We start from the raw sequence: 12,571 nt of genomic DNA, 5'->3' as shown, positions 1-12,571 counted from the left end.
CTCTTCCTTCTTCTTCTTCTTCTTCTTTCTATCCGCTTTGCTTTCACGTCTCCTTCTTCCTTACGTTCTTTTGTATATTCCCTGGCTCTTTCACCAGTTTCAGGAAAGGACAGGAAGAAGCAAAACTTGTGCGCCTGGAGAAAACGCCACGACCCGAGTTCATTAGGTTTTCAGGGTTTGCTTTTGGCAGCGTTTAATGAGAGGAAAGATAAAGCGTATCCTCCCTCCCCGTTAACATTCTGGTCAGAATCCGATGGATCGTGGAATCCTTTCTTACGTTTTAACCTTGCTGAGAATCGAAGTAAAAAGTTTCCGAGATACGGTTAAGCAGAAAATCTATGGCACTGTCATAGTGAAAATCATCGGAACCAAGAGTTTTGTTAGGAAACGGATACCGCAGGCTATTTTCACATTATGCTGTCCATAATGGTGCGACTTCGATACGCTATTTCATATGTAAGTTTTGTTCCTTCTTTAATCCCAAATCATTCCAAGTCTATTCCAATTATTAGGGAAAGAGCAACGATATTAGCGTACGATATTAGCGATAAGAGCGTACGATATTATCAGAATCTACTTCCTCTTAAGAGAATAGAATATTTTGTCACCGTCGTCAAAGAAATTTAACCGCGTTCGCTCGCGTCTCATTTCCACCGATGAAATATCGACGTTCCCGTTCGAGATTCGTTTACGTCGTCCCATAAGCTACCCGCTTGATATTGGCGTAGGGTGCAGCTCTTCCCGACTCTCACGGTAATTGACATGCTCGATTTTATGAAGCTACTGTGACCGGCCGAAAATACACTTTTCACTCCCCCGTTCCATCCTTCGATCCATCTAATTGAAACACTTTGTCTGTCTACATCTATAGAGCGCCCCTTTTTTCAGGGGATCAAAGATAATTCATGTAACGCGACAAATTAGAAAACAACCAATGTCTAAGTTATTTCTTTGCGATTGCTATGTTTCACGGTGAATAAAAAAGCGAGCAGAAGAAATCGGTGCAAGGAGAGAAAGAAAGGGAGAAAGTGTCGAGAGTGGCTCCAAGAAGGAGGAAAAGAGGGTAGCTTCGACTCTGGACTGGCTGCAAAGGCCTCCTGCAATGAATCAACTTATTTAAGGGTAGTTGGATTTCGCGAGTCGATGCACGACGACTACGAGCCACCCCACTATCCCCTTCCCTAACTCCCTTCTTCTTCAACACAGCACGCCTCGTAGAATGATTTATAGTTTTCCTTCCGTGGCCACCCATCCGTCCTCCTCTCGCGCCACCCCTCGCGCAAACAGCACCCCTCTGCCAAATGTACGCAAAATAGTCGGAATTTGTTCGGCACCATCCTGACTAAAGTAAAATGCTGCTGTATATACGAGGCTAACGGAACTGCTCGATTGTGGAGCGCACTGTATTCTCCGTTAAAGTATTTGGAAATAAACGAATCGCGACAGTTATAATTATTCAGTACTTTATAATACAAAGGATAAGACAAAGAGTTGTTAGCGTTATATTTAGTTCTGTTTAATCAGTTTCGCGTCTACAAGCCTGCACCGTGCACGAATAAACTAAACACGAAGAAAATCGAAGCTCAGAAATATAGAAAATTAAAGATATTATAAATTTTTGGCGAAATTTGAAACCTCGCTCGTTGAATTCCTTTACTCCTGAGCTTTTCAACAATGCGCATATGATACCACGTGTCCCATTAATCGTTGCCTCAAACGTTATTGTATCGTTAAGGCACTTCAGTAGGTTAATTGAAAAATATAAATAAGCAGCGAGAATCGAGAGAAATTGGGGAAGAATCGTTGCAATTTGCACGAGACCCGTTCGAGGGCGGCTTAAGGTTCGCTAAATAATTATTAATGATCGTCAGGGTGAAAGTGTGACTCTGATCGTGTTGACACTGCATTGTAAGCCGCAGACAATGCTATGGTGGCTTTCTGAAGCGTGTGGCTATGGGTTTGATGGAGGAGCAACGCGATGGCGGCGCGGAGGGCAGGGTCCGTAATTAATAACTTGGAATTGATTAAGGTGTCAGATAAGTCCATGGAGACGGTGGTTCGTGGCTCTTTCTCCCCTTCTCCGGTCGCCTCTCTTTCTTCATCGGTGCGACGCGTTACGATATGATTAATAATTTCGAGATAACGCCGCGCCGTCCCAGCGTCCTTGTCCCTTTGAGAGGGGCCGATTTGCGGCCCCACTTACGGCCTCATAAATGACTAATTATTCTCACTGTCCTCGCTGGTTTCTGACCGCTCTGCTAAAAAGGCAAAATCAGAACGTTCAACTCGGTTTTCACGACACAATTTTTCTGTTAATGCTTTTCGTACCACATCGTTCTATCGAATTATCGCTCCAAGTACTACAGCACAGTCCAAGTATCTCCTTTCCACTGAAGATACTCAAAGGACAATACGTTCAAAAATTTCATACGTTTCAGAAGATCCATGGTTTCATCGCGTTGCAACGCAAAGTTTAGGGACCAAAGGAACCGTCTCTGCTATGTCGAGACCAATAAAAAAGAAGGTGCTCTTTCTCGATAGAAGTTGAGCGATCGTCTATGCAAATACCTAATCCTTTCACAGATCCATTCAGGTGACGTTGACGGATTGGTGGAGGACTTTGTTCAGAGGCAGCTCCAACAGATTGCAATCCGCGACACCATTTGTTTCCCCTGAGACGCGAGGAGCTTCCTGCCGCGCCGGTGGGAAGACCTCGTCGAGAACGATTAACGGGTCTTCGTTAATTGCTAATAAAGAGAAACCCGGATGATGTACCTTTCAACATAAAATACTGGAAAGATCGAACAGTATACACGTTTGTCTCAAACTGACATCACAGCAGTTTGTTTCAACGTGTACAGCTAATGGAAGAGATATAGGGAAGTAATAAAACTGGTTAGAAACTAAGATTAATACGTTTAAAAACCTAAGATGGGAAGGTTTCTGATACGTGCGCAATTAAAATATCCATTTGTCTTTGAAGTTTGAATTTTCGTGTGTAAATTATCGCGAACGGAAAATCCACCGGGAGATTTTTCGATAATGACCACCGCGAAAAAAGGGGTATGAAGGATTAATCACCCAGAGATGCGAGAAAAGACAATGGCCCGGGTGTGGAAAAATATTTTCTACCTTTTCCCTTGCTCGACAAAGGGTAAAGTATCTACGACGAATCCGGAGTAACATTTTCGCTGGCTACGAAATGGATGGAATGTGAAATAAAATTCTGCGGACATTCTTTGAATAACTAACTTCGATCGTTTTTATTTAGAAAATTCTATGTTCTATCGGAATTTCGTATCTAAGAAAAGGAACACGTTCTTACGAAATTATCGACTTTCCAAATATTCACATATTAACATATTAGCTTCGTCACTTATACGAAACAAAACTTTTATAAAGATCTAAATAAGCTACCTAAGAAAAGTGTGAAGGTCGCTTTCATTACAAATTTATTTATCCGACACTCGTAGAAAATGCAACCTAAAATGTACTTTATCGTAGAATAATTTATTGATCGAATTATCAACAGCAGCTAATTTCTCCGTAAATCCCTAAATACAGTATAAATATACAAATAAAGTCTGACGGAAGAACTTTTCCTGATAGCCAGAAGAAAATATTATCAAGAAAAATGTATCAATATAAATTGCGGAAGAAAAAGAGAGAAACAAAAACGAAATGATTTTCAAAGCTGAAGTGCTACTTATAATAGTCAGGCCTCGTTAAAATTTGATTGGATCGATAAGCGTTACGAGCGCTTTTACAAGCACCTAATTAAACTTCTCGTTCTTCTCCTGCTATTTTAAATACTTAGCAAGAGAAGAGAGGAGGACCACTTGTTTCTGGTTTTCACACCCCTTTAGCATGTACCGAAATCAAGCGTGACATGACACACGCTGTAATCCGCGTAAAGGGTTGATCCCAGTTTAGCCGGCTGTCCGTAAACCGTGGAACCCGCGGGACTTAAGCCCAGGCAAATTTGAATCCGTCAATCTTGAGTATCCAGGAGGAAGCATATAATCATCCCACACGCTCGTAACACCCGTCCAGACATTAAAATCGCTTTTTTTACCACCAGTGTCGGAAAGATTTAATCCCTATTTTGGGACAAATGATAATTTCAACTGAACCAACATTGACACTACGAATGTATGATATAAGAGAATTTTGTTACACCATATCGATAATAAAATGTTTTTCCAGGACTCAAAATTCATATTATACTATATTACATTTTATTTCATATAAACTATCTATCCCAAACGTGATTCATTTTCGCAGCATCGTTGTTCGCAAAATTTACTAAATTTTATGCTTCTACAGTGACAAATAAGTACATCGATATCTGATCCCCAAGTCATTAATTAAGTTAAAAATATATGAAACAAATTTTCTACGAAACAACGTTCTATCGAAGACAAACAACGATAAATCGTTCGCACAGATGCGTCCTCGATCTTCGTTGGAACTGGTAATTAGGCGTGCGAGGAGGCAAGTGGAACGCGGGGAACACGATTGGGAGAGATCGTGAAGGAAAGCGGGCCGGAAAAGGGAGAGTAAAAGACGAAATTGCTCGATGGCCGATGAGCGTCGAATAAGGCGAAACGGTATTAAGACGGCGTGGCGAGGCCAGTTTCCTCGAGGCTGATGTATCATTTGCCGGCGGGTCGTTAGGCGGTTTCAATTAGTTTTCCACGCTGCTCTCCTGGCCCACCGTCTACATGAGTATGGGGGAGAGACCAGCGCAGCCCTTAATCGCACAGTCCAGTTTTTTCTCATAATTAGGAAAAGCTCGTTAATGCGTCCCTACTATCTTCTTCCTCCCTCTTTCTTTCTTCTATCCTCGCTGTTTCCCTGTGTGTTAGCTTTCGTTACATATCTACTTGCTCTTATTGCTGTGAGGGACACTGATCTTTCAAGATTCAGGAACTCAGATCTTTTCGACTTGGAATTTGAAAAAATTCTATGAATTTGTTTCATGATTATGTATAGTAAGATAAAAATGTCTTTTGAAAGACAACTCCCTCTCTCTCAAGTTTGAATATTGATAATATTATTTTCGTATTGAATACTTTTCTAATAATTAAGTATATGAATCTATTTATTGGTTTCCTTTGCTTTGAATAAGGAGAAATATTAGAGGCATAGAACTATTTCTTCTCTTTTTTCCTTTCTCCCTCTATCGTCTTTCTTCCTTCCCTTTCTAACCTGCTTCTGTGCCCTACACTTCCTCCCCCACCCCTCTATTCTTTCTTCGAAATATAGAAATTTCTCACATTCATACAAACATATATGATATAAGTGCTATCCGTATATATAATTCCTACATTCAGAAGTCCGAATCATAGAGCATATTTTATTTTAAAACATGCAATATTGAGTTTACTAATTTATATGTTTACTGTAGCAAATTTTAGCAGACATAAGATATTTTGAGAGCGATATTTCAAAATATGTAACATAAAGTACCCTAAGAATTTAGAGTACTTTAATACGAATAATTTAATACGAATTCGAAATAAAGCGTTTTATATTGTTCATTAGTCATAATTGTTCAATGAAATTGAATAGGCTAAGAATGTTGAAAACACACAAATAATCAGACTCACCGAATGAAGGAACGCCAACTGTCCAAAAAACCCTTCTCGACGATATAAAATGTTTTTTCTGGATCTTCACACTTCAATATTTCGTTCCTATTTCGGCCGTGATACAAGTCGTTTAACTCGTCCCTTTGTTGTTTGGCTTTTATCTTGTCGTCCTTTTTTGCTTTCTGCGCGTTCTCCATTTTCTCCTGAACAGTAAGATAGATCAATATACATGCATATATCAAAATGTTTTATCTTTATTTAAATATACAAATATGTACGAAAAAGTACCTCGCAAATCGAACATGACGCGGCACCAATAGAGTACTCCTTGGACTCTGGGAAATATTTTCGAAGTATCACCCAAGCTTCACGGGGCACTATTTTTCTTGTCGAATCTGGTGTTTTCAATGAACTGTGCTCACAAAGTAAATCTTCATTGAAATAGATTATGACTTCGTTCTCTTCACCTTCCACCGGTTCTTTCAGTCCTTCACTTTCTTTACTTGTACCACTTTTACTATCTTCCTGCGAACCACTCGGATCTTGACAATCTTCATCCTCAATTTCCTGCTCCATATCGTCCGTAAATTTTTCCATCGCAAGTCTTCGCCATGATCTCAGCGAATCAGCACCCACGATATAACTAGTCTCAGACCTGTTACCATGAAAATAAAATTTACTTTTCTTTTACAAAATAATGCGTTCGTTTTAAAATTATTATTAATACAGGAGACTCACGGTTCTTTGAAATTTCGAACGAGTTCACTAACTTCCTTGTGATCACGTTCAAGCGATATCTTGAAACGAAGTAGCTTGTACCGACGTTTCACGCAAATTTCGCAAAAAGAATTTTCATCTAATCGCGGTCCTCCACGATATTTATCATAAAGTAAATCCGCAGCTGAGACAGGTATACACTTTGCACGATTCACTTTCAAGGGATCAAGTCGATAATGCGAACACATTAATGTAGAATTGTCTATTGGTGGTACTCCATCGACAGATAAGTGTCCATTGAGCCATTTTGATAACCAATCGTTTGGAATCCATTGATATGTGTCCCACGAAACTATGTTCGAAATAATATTATACACGTCTATGACAAGTTGTCTCTTTAAATTCTGATCTTCGATCTCCTTTTGCTACAAGAAACATCGTTGAGAATGCTTCTTAACTGATTAAACTCAATCTGTTGCTGTTATTAATACCTACTTTTTCTTGTTGAATAGCCAATAAACTTAATTCGTGTTTCACATTCTCTTGCCTCACTAAGTCACGCAACGTTGTACTCACTTCCCAATTTTCAAACTCCATCTATAAAGTAAGATAATGAGTCCATATGAATATCCATAAGAGAAATAAAAGAAAATCTAAATATACCAACCTCTTCGTAAAAATCACGTTCCCCACAACTCATAGCTCTATGCGCAGCACCATTTAACCGCTTGTAGTCCAATTTCAAAACTTTTACAACTGGTTTCTTCGTATCCACATCGAGCTTATTTTCTTTATTGTCGAATTCGTAATGTTTGCCATTTTGTTCATCAAAGGTAGAATCTGCGTTCACAGACTGTGCCATTGCAACATTTTCTGGAGATGCCTTCAAGGTTTCCATTTCCTGTTTGCTCTCCATATCAGGTTTCAATATTTTCTCAGAATTATTTATATCAGAAACACCTGACATTGTATCGCATCTGTGTTTCTCTTCGTTTAATGAGTCTGATTTTTCTTGAACTATTAAAATCTTTTCCATAGTTGTTGCATTATTATTACTATTGGTTTCTCCATCTAACTTTTTCAACTTATTTTTCTTTGTACTACATGTTCGTTTTTCTGGTGTGACTTTCTTATAAACTAACATATACGCGGTATTAGAAGACAAAAATCCTTTCGGTATACGTCCCCGTTTTACTACCTTCGAATTCTCTGTAATAAAAAATTCTAACTACATTTTATCGTTTTATTAAATAATTTCTTTATTATATTATAATAAAATTTGTACTCACCACTAACACCATCCTCGATTCTTTTATTCTGCATTTTTTCCACTTTATCGTCACTAAATTGATACCATTCACCATTTGAATTGCATATATTCGCAATATAGTGACCTGAATGTGCAGATGGGCCTTTATGACTTAAAACTGCGACGAGATTGTACAAATGAGTTTGTGGCGGACACCTAACATATTCTGACATATCCAGATCTTCCGGGAATTGTATAAAAGAATTCAACTTTCTTTTCTGCCCGGAATCCCTAACAAAGCAAAGTAACATATTCTATTAACATATATAACAATCTAATAGTATAATATAATTTAATACGTAATAAAATAAAAGTACCTATGAAACACAAAACGCATTAATTGTATGTTTAATGTTTCTGGAAGAGATTCCAAGCGTATAAACCGGCGCGCATCTTTTTTGTCATTGCAGGTAACGCAATGATACTGATTTGCTCCAGTCAACTGTTCCACAGATAAGTATTTCTCTACTGCCTCTTTCAGAGTGGCTGCGAGTTGTAGATCCAATTCGTAGAATGTAGTGGAGGTTGGATATTCAGTTCCGCATTTAGAGCAACTGCGTCAAACATAAAACTCGTGTTATTTAGACGGAATTAGCTTCTCTCGGTCAGATCAGTTGATCGCACCAGTCACCGCAGCGAGCAACGTGTCCTACCATGTTCTCATCGTCAAGATCATCAGCATCATCATCGTTTAGGACAATTCTCATTTGTTTTCCACTTCAGAAAACCCACCAATTGATATAGCTGTATTTTCCTTGGGTCAGCCTCTGCAGCATCTGCTTCAGTTCTGAGTTTTGTTGGAGTTTCCCTTCGATATGGCAGAGAAGTAGCTTGGAGAATTCCTGTGCATCCTGCTGAGTTCTAGTATCCAAAGACAATGCGATCGCGAGATTCATAGGATCGAGCAGACGACGATTTCCGAATTGCATCATTGCAAATATATATTGCAACTGTCCTACTGCTGTCACTGGATGAAACGGTACTCCTTTCTTCTCAGCTTGACACACTGCTTCCCTTTCCTCTGGATCTTCTGTGATATCCCACTTGTATATTATCCTCCTGAAAATATGAAATTTCAATTTGTAGTAGATATTTGCAAATAAATGAAATATAAGCTAAATATTAATAGTATTAATAAGTACATACCTCATATCTTCATTATGAAACCACATTTGAATTAAGCTATTAACATAACAAGTTGCACCTAAATTCTTTAGACCAACATATTGGGTAGGGTCACGTAATTCAGATAAAGAACTTTCTAAAGGCATTACTTCTGCAGGTTGCGACTTCATATACTTTTCTTCTCCTAATCCAGTCAAACATTGTGGATTATTCGTGCAATTGCGTCTGTAAACAAATCATTTATTTTAATATGATCGAAAAGAATACTATTTCATATGAATATATAATGTTTTAAATAAGTATATAACTTACTTGCAATTTTTACATGCTTTTAAACCTATTCTATATGCAGTTTCCAAATGTATCCTTTCTATTTGGTCTAATACCACACTTTCTACCCAAGCCCATGCTAATTTGTCTAAATCAGTCTTTTTTGCTGGCGGCATTTTTATCTAAAATATTAACAAACAGATAATATATTTTTAGTAATTAAATTCAAATATTTCCATGTTGATACTTTTTATCTTATTTTGATTTTATACTAAAACTTTACGCAAAATTATCTTAAACACAATGCATATGTTTCAAATTCGATTTATTACATGTTCCATTTCGCGCCATGAGAAAATCGCACAACACTACAGAATAAAAATAAAACGAAAGTACCACATAAAATAATCAATTTTGTAAAACGTATATTTTCGAAAGTTTAGTAATATAAAAATAATCGTAAATAATGTATCGACTTAAAGCTTAGTATTTAACAAATGAACAGTTTCGTATATCAAAAACTATGTATGTATATACTCACATAAAAGTACCGTACTGTTCCTGACTGTTGAGGTTATGAAAAATGCCGCTGCAAATGTTGTAAAGTACTGTGCTTCTTCTACAACATTATCTGACTGCGAAAAAAACTTGTCACGTTTTCAAGCTCACTGAACTCAAGCATCCATCGACACCTTTCGTGAACAGATGAAAATGTATCATCAAAACACTCTAACCGTTTCTGGTATACACTGACCGCCATATGCAGTCGGCTTTGGTCTAGGCACGCGTCAAATCAATCGCTAAATAATTTCTCGCGTTTAAGTTAATATATATATTTTTTTGGAATTTATTTACCATGTTATTTATTAAAAATAAAGCAATAATCTTTCTTGAACAAACAATATTAAATATGTTCGCATATACATAATAGAAATTTCATAAATATCATTTTTGTTATATCATTTTAGATATGAACATATAAAAAATTATCAACAAGAGAAAATTACCTACACTGAGAATAGAAGATTGAATATTCTTTTATTGAAACACATTTTTATCTATATTTTTATATATTTTTATCATTTTATAAATATATTAAAAAATGTCTGATAATAAAATAGGTAAATATTATTTGTTGATTTATGAGAAATATAAATAAGATGATAAGTAATGGAACGTATTTCTTATTTTATTTATAGTTACTACTGATATCCTACTGGAATTTCTAGAAGTAGCATTTAATCACATTCTGTTCTTCAGAAATTTATATCCCAAGGAAATATTTGTGAAGAAGAAGATATACAGCATATGTGTATATGTGTCTGAACATCCTGAGCTCAATGAATACATAAGAAATGTGTTAAATGCAATCAGAGAATTAATAAAAGAGGATGAAAATAGTGTCAGAGCGGTGAATCTGGTCTTCTGTAATAAAAGGAAAGAACCAATTGAAAAATTTGTCTTTGATCTTGTAAAATTGCAAGCAAATAGCACAGAGTATGTATGCTTGCGAAGAATCTTATAATGTCAGCATTATGTTATTGTCTAATCTGAAATTTATTTTAGAAAAGATCCATACTATCTAAAAACAGAAGAATCGTTGAGAACAATTTGTTTGAAACTATCCATGTGTGAATCTTATTTAAAACCATTGCCAGAAGATTCATCTTTCTTCATTGAAATTAAAACATATGAAACTGCACATGTAACTTTAAGTGAAAATCCTTGTTGTGAAGATTTTCCATGGATTATCAATGAAGATGTCCCTGATATGACTAACAAGAATTTACTTCCATTGAAAACTATAAAAACAGAATGTCTAAACTTGCAGATGTATGTTATTGAAGATGAAAATAAGAAATGCATAAATTAATTATAATTATATGTAGCAATTGATTCTGTATATACATTATGATTATTAACTATCAATATCAATTGTAAAATATTTAATGTTAATGTAAAATATCTAGGATTGCAAAAATCTATTAAGAAACTTGCATTGAAAATGTTTGGAATTATTAACTTCAAATATCAGAAACTAAAAAAGCTACATTCACATACAGAAACAACTAAATATGTACCTACTGAGAGTATAAATTCTGATTCAAACTAGCCGGTAGTGAACAGGAGTATAGAATGAATAAGGTACTTCTATTTCTTATATTACACAGCCCCGCCCACTCTGTGACGTCATAGACGAGCAGTACGGACTATAAAAAGAGGATGTATCTTTTGATAAGAGTAGATATGTACATATCTCGTAAGTTACACCTCCTTAAATAAAATCGGCAAAAAAAATTATTCAATTAATTACTTACGAGATTAACTTATATATATATAGAATTGTTTAAATACCTGAACTTTCATATAGTTCCGAAGAATACATTTCTTTTTAAACAGAAAATTATATATTAACAAGTGTAGATACATGTATATAATGTATATAACATTCGATAAGAAGTTCGGCCTTAAATATGCATCAAAAAATTATTTAAAAATCAGTTTCTACAATGAAAATCTAAAAGTATACAATTTTGGTTTAAGAGAGGAACAATTCATTAGTTTTCAGTAACGACTTAATTCATTATGTAATAATAGAACCGTATGACTATACAGAGTTACTGGTAATTCATCTTTCTCTATCTTTCTTTTACGAATGGTACTACAGACATCATGGTGGGTGAAGATCTCCTTTCACATCCTATGCCTCTGTTAACATTCAGCGATTTTTAGTCGAAATTATGCTTTCAATAATCTCCGAAATATATTTTTTTCTACATATTAATAGAGATATGACCACAGACGAGGTGCAGAATAGATCTATCAGTTAATGTATTTCTGCATTCCATATCTTGAGGGTCTGAAATCATTTACCATTTTAATGATATTCACAACATTATCGATTCAGTATAGAACAGGATTACAGCGTTCATAGCGATCGGAATTGGAACTAGATTTTAATATATACGATAGTATACGACAATATACTGATAGTATAGTATAATATACAATAATGATAATTGATAAGTAAAATATATGATGATAATAATAAAAATCACTAAAATGATTTTTGCCAATAGTTGCGCGTTTATGGGAACGTATGCGTCAGTATTAATTGCCGGTCATTTATCTTATGTTTATAAACCAGGGTTGAGCGAGTTTTAAGGGCCTGATGCACAACGCACACATGCAAGACTGCTAGTGTCTGCTACCACCCACCATTTACAAACAAACATTTAAACTAACTTTGGAACATTAATGTATAAACAAATCTTCTCTATGAGTCAACTATTATTAAAACTATGAATCAACTATTATTCATTTACCATAGACACACGGATATCATACTAAGGATATGAAATATGTAGTTATATGATACAGTTAAAATATTATTATGCATTATTATGCATTATTATTATGCATTAAAATCGAGATTCTCACCATTTTGAAGCAGTGACATATCGTTGTATACTAAATTTTCCATATTTTTGACGAGCTCTCTGCGGTTGCTTCAACTTTCTAAATGACACCGCGCGAAATGGAGAAATTTCAAATT

At 35.8% G+C, this 12,571-nt stretch overlaps 2 protein-coding genes across 8 annotated transcripts in view; one reads left to right on the top strand and one right to left on the bottom strand.

The window, feature by feature from the left end:
- The window catches only part of LOC117155165 (ubiquitin carboxyl-terminal hydrolase 48), a 76,298-nt gene extending 66,603 nt beyond the window's left edge, over positions 1–9,695 (bottom strand). Inside the window, exons 1-11 of one of the 3 annotated variants that reach the window (XM_033330830.2) lie at positions 9,557–9,695; positions 9,058–9,197; positions 8,767–8,970; positions 8,353–8,679; positions 7,938–8,174; positions 7,601–7,851; positions 6,979–7,535; positions 6,807–6,908; positions 6,333–6,736; positions 5,883–6,249; positions 5,613–5,797 (exon numbers count right to left, since the gene is read on the bottom strand). In XM_033330830.2, the coding sequence (XP_033186721.1) occupies positions 5,613–5,797; positions 5,883–6,249; positions 6,333–6,736; positions 6,807–6,908; positions 6,979–7,535; positions 7,601–7,851; positions 7,938–8,174; positions 8,353–8,679; positions 8,767–8,970; positions 9,058–9,191 (2,768 nt within the window). In that variant the 5' untranslated portion in view covers positions 9,192–9,197; positions 9,557–9,695. Of the gene's footprint in view, positions 1–5,612; positions 5,798–5,882; positions 6,250–6,332; positions 6,737–6,806; positions 6,909–6,978; positions 7,536–7,600; positions 7,852–7,937; positions 8,175–8,273; positions 8,680–8,766; positions 8,971–9,057; positions 9,198–9,556 lie in introns of those variants that run through there. The other 2 variants (XM_033330831.2, XM_033330832.2) reach the window with 2 other exon arrangements.
- On the top strand, positions 9,390–10,894 carry PolZ2 (DNA polymerase zeta subunit 2). 5 transcript variants are annotated; one of them, XM_076623203.1, is made up of 4 exons: positions 9,390–9,540; positions 9,984–10,136; positions 10,215–10,512; positions 10,582–10,894. In XM_076623203.1, exons 2-4 carry the CDS (start codon positions 10,118–10,120, stop codon positions 10,886–10,888), a joined length of 624 nt encoding a protein of 207 aa, XP_076479318.1. In that variant the 5' UTR covers positions 9,390–9,540; positions 9,984–10,117; the 3' UTR covers positions 10,889–10,894. The 5 variants fall into 5 exon arrangements, with proteins under 5 accessions (XP_076479318.1, XP_076479317.1, XP_076479316.1 ...); XM_076623202.1 differs by lacking the exon at positions 9,390–9,540 and adding an exon at positions 9,594–9,728; XM_076623201.1 differs by lacking the exon at positions 9,390–9,540 and adding an exon at positions 9,621–9,757.
- The last annotated feature ends 1,677 nt before the right edge of the window (positions 10,895–12,571 follow it).

The sequence above is a fragment of the Bombus vancouverensis genome, chromosome 12 (genome assembly GCF_051014615.1).
Source record: "Bombus vancouverensis nearcticus chromosome 12, iyBomVanc1_principal, whole genome shotgun sequence".
NCBI classification, from domain to species: domain Eukaryota; kingdom Metazoa; phylum Arthropoda; class Insecta; order Hymenoptera; family Apidae; genus Bombus; species Bombus vancouverensis.
This window is presented reverse-complemented; position numbering and strand designations above follow the sequence as displayed.

Bases quoted from the DNA above. Each gene is read 5' to 3' on its own strand.
- PolZ2 (XM_076623203.1), top strand. The intron at 10,513-10,581 runs GTATGTATGCTT...AATTTATTTTAG, and splicing joins TTGCAAGCAAATAGCACAGA to AAAAGATCCATACTATCTAA.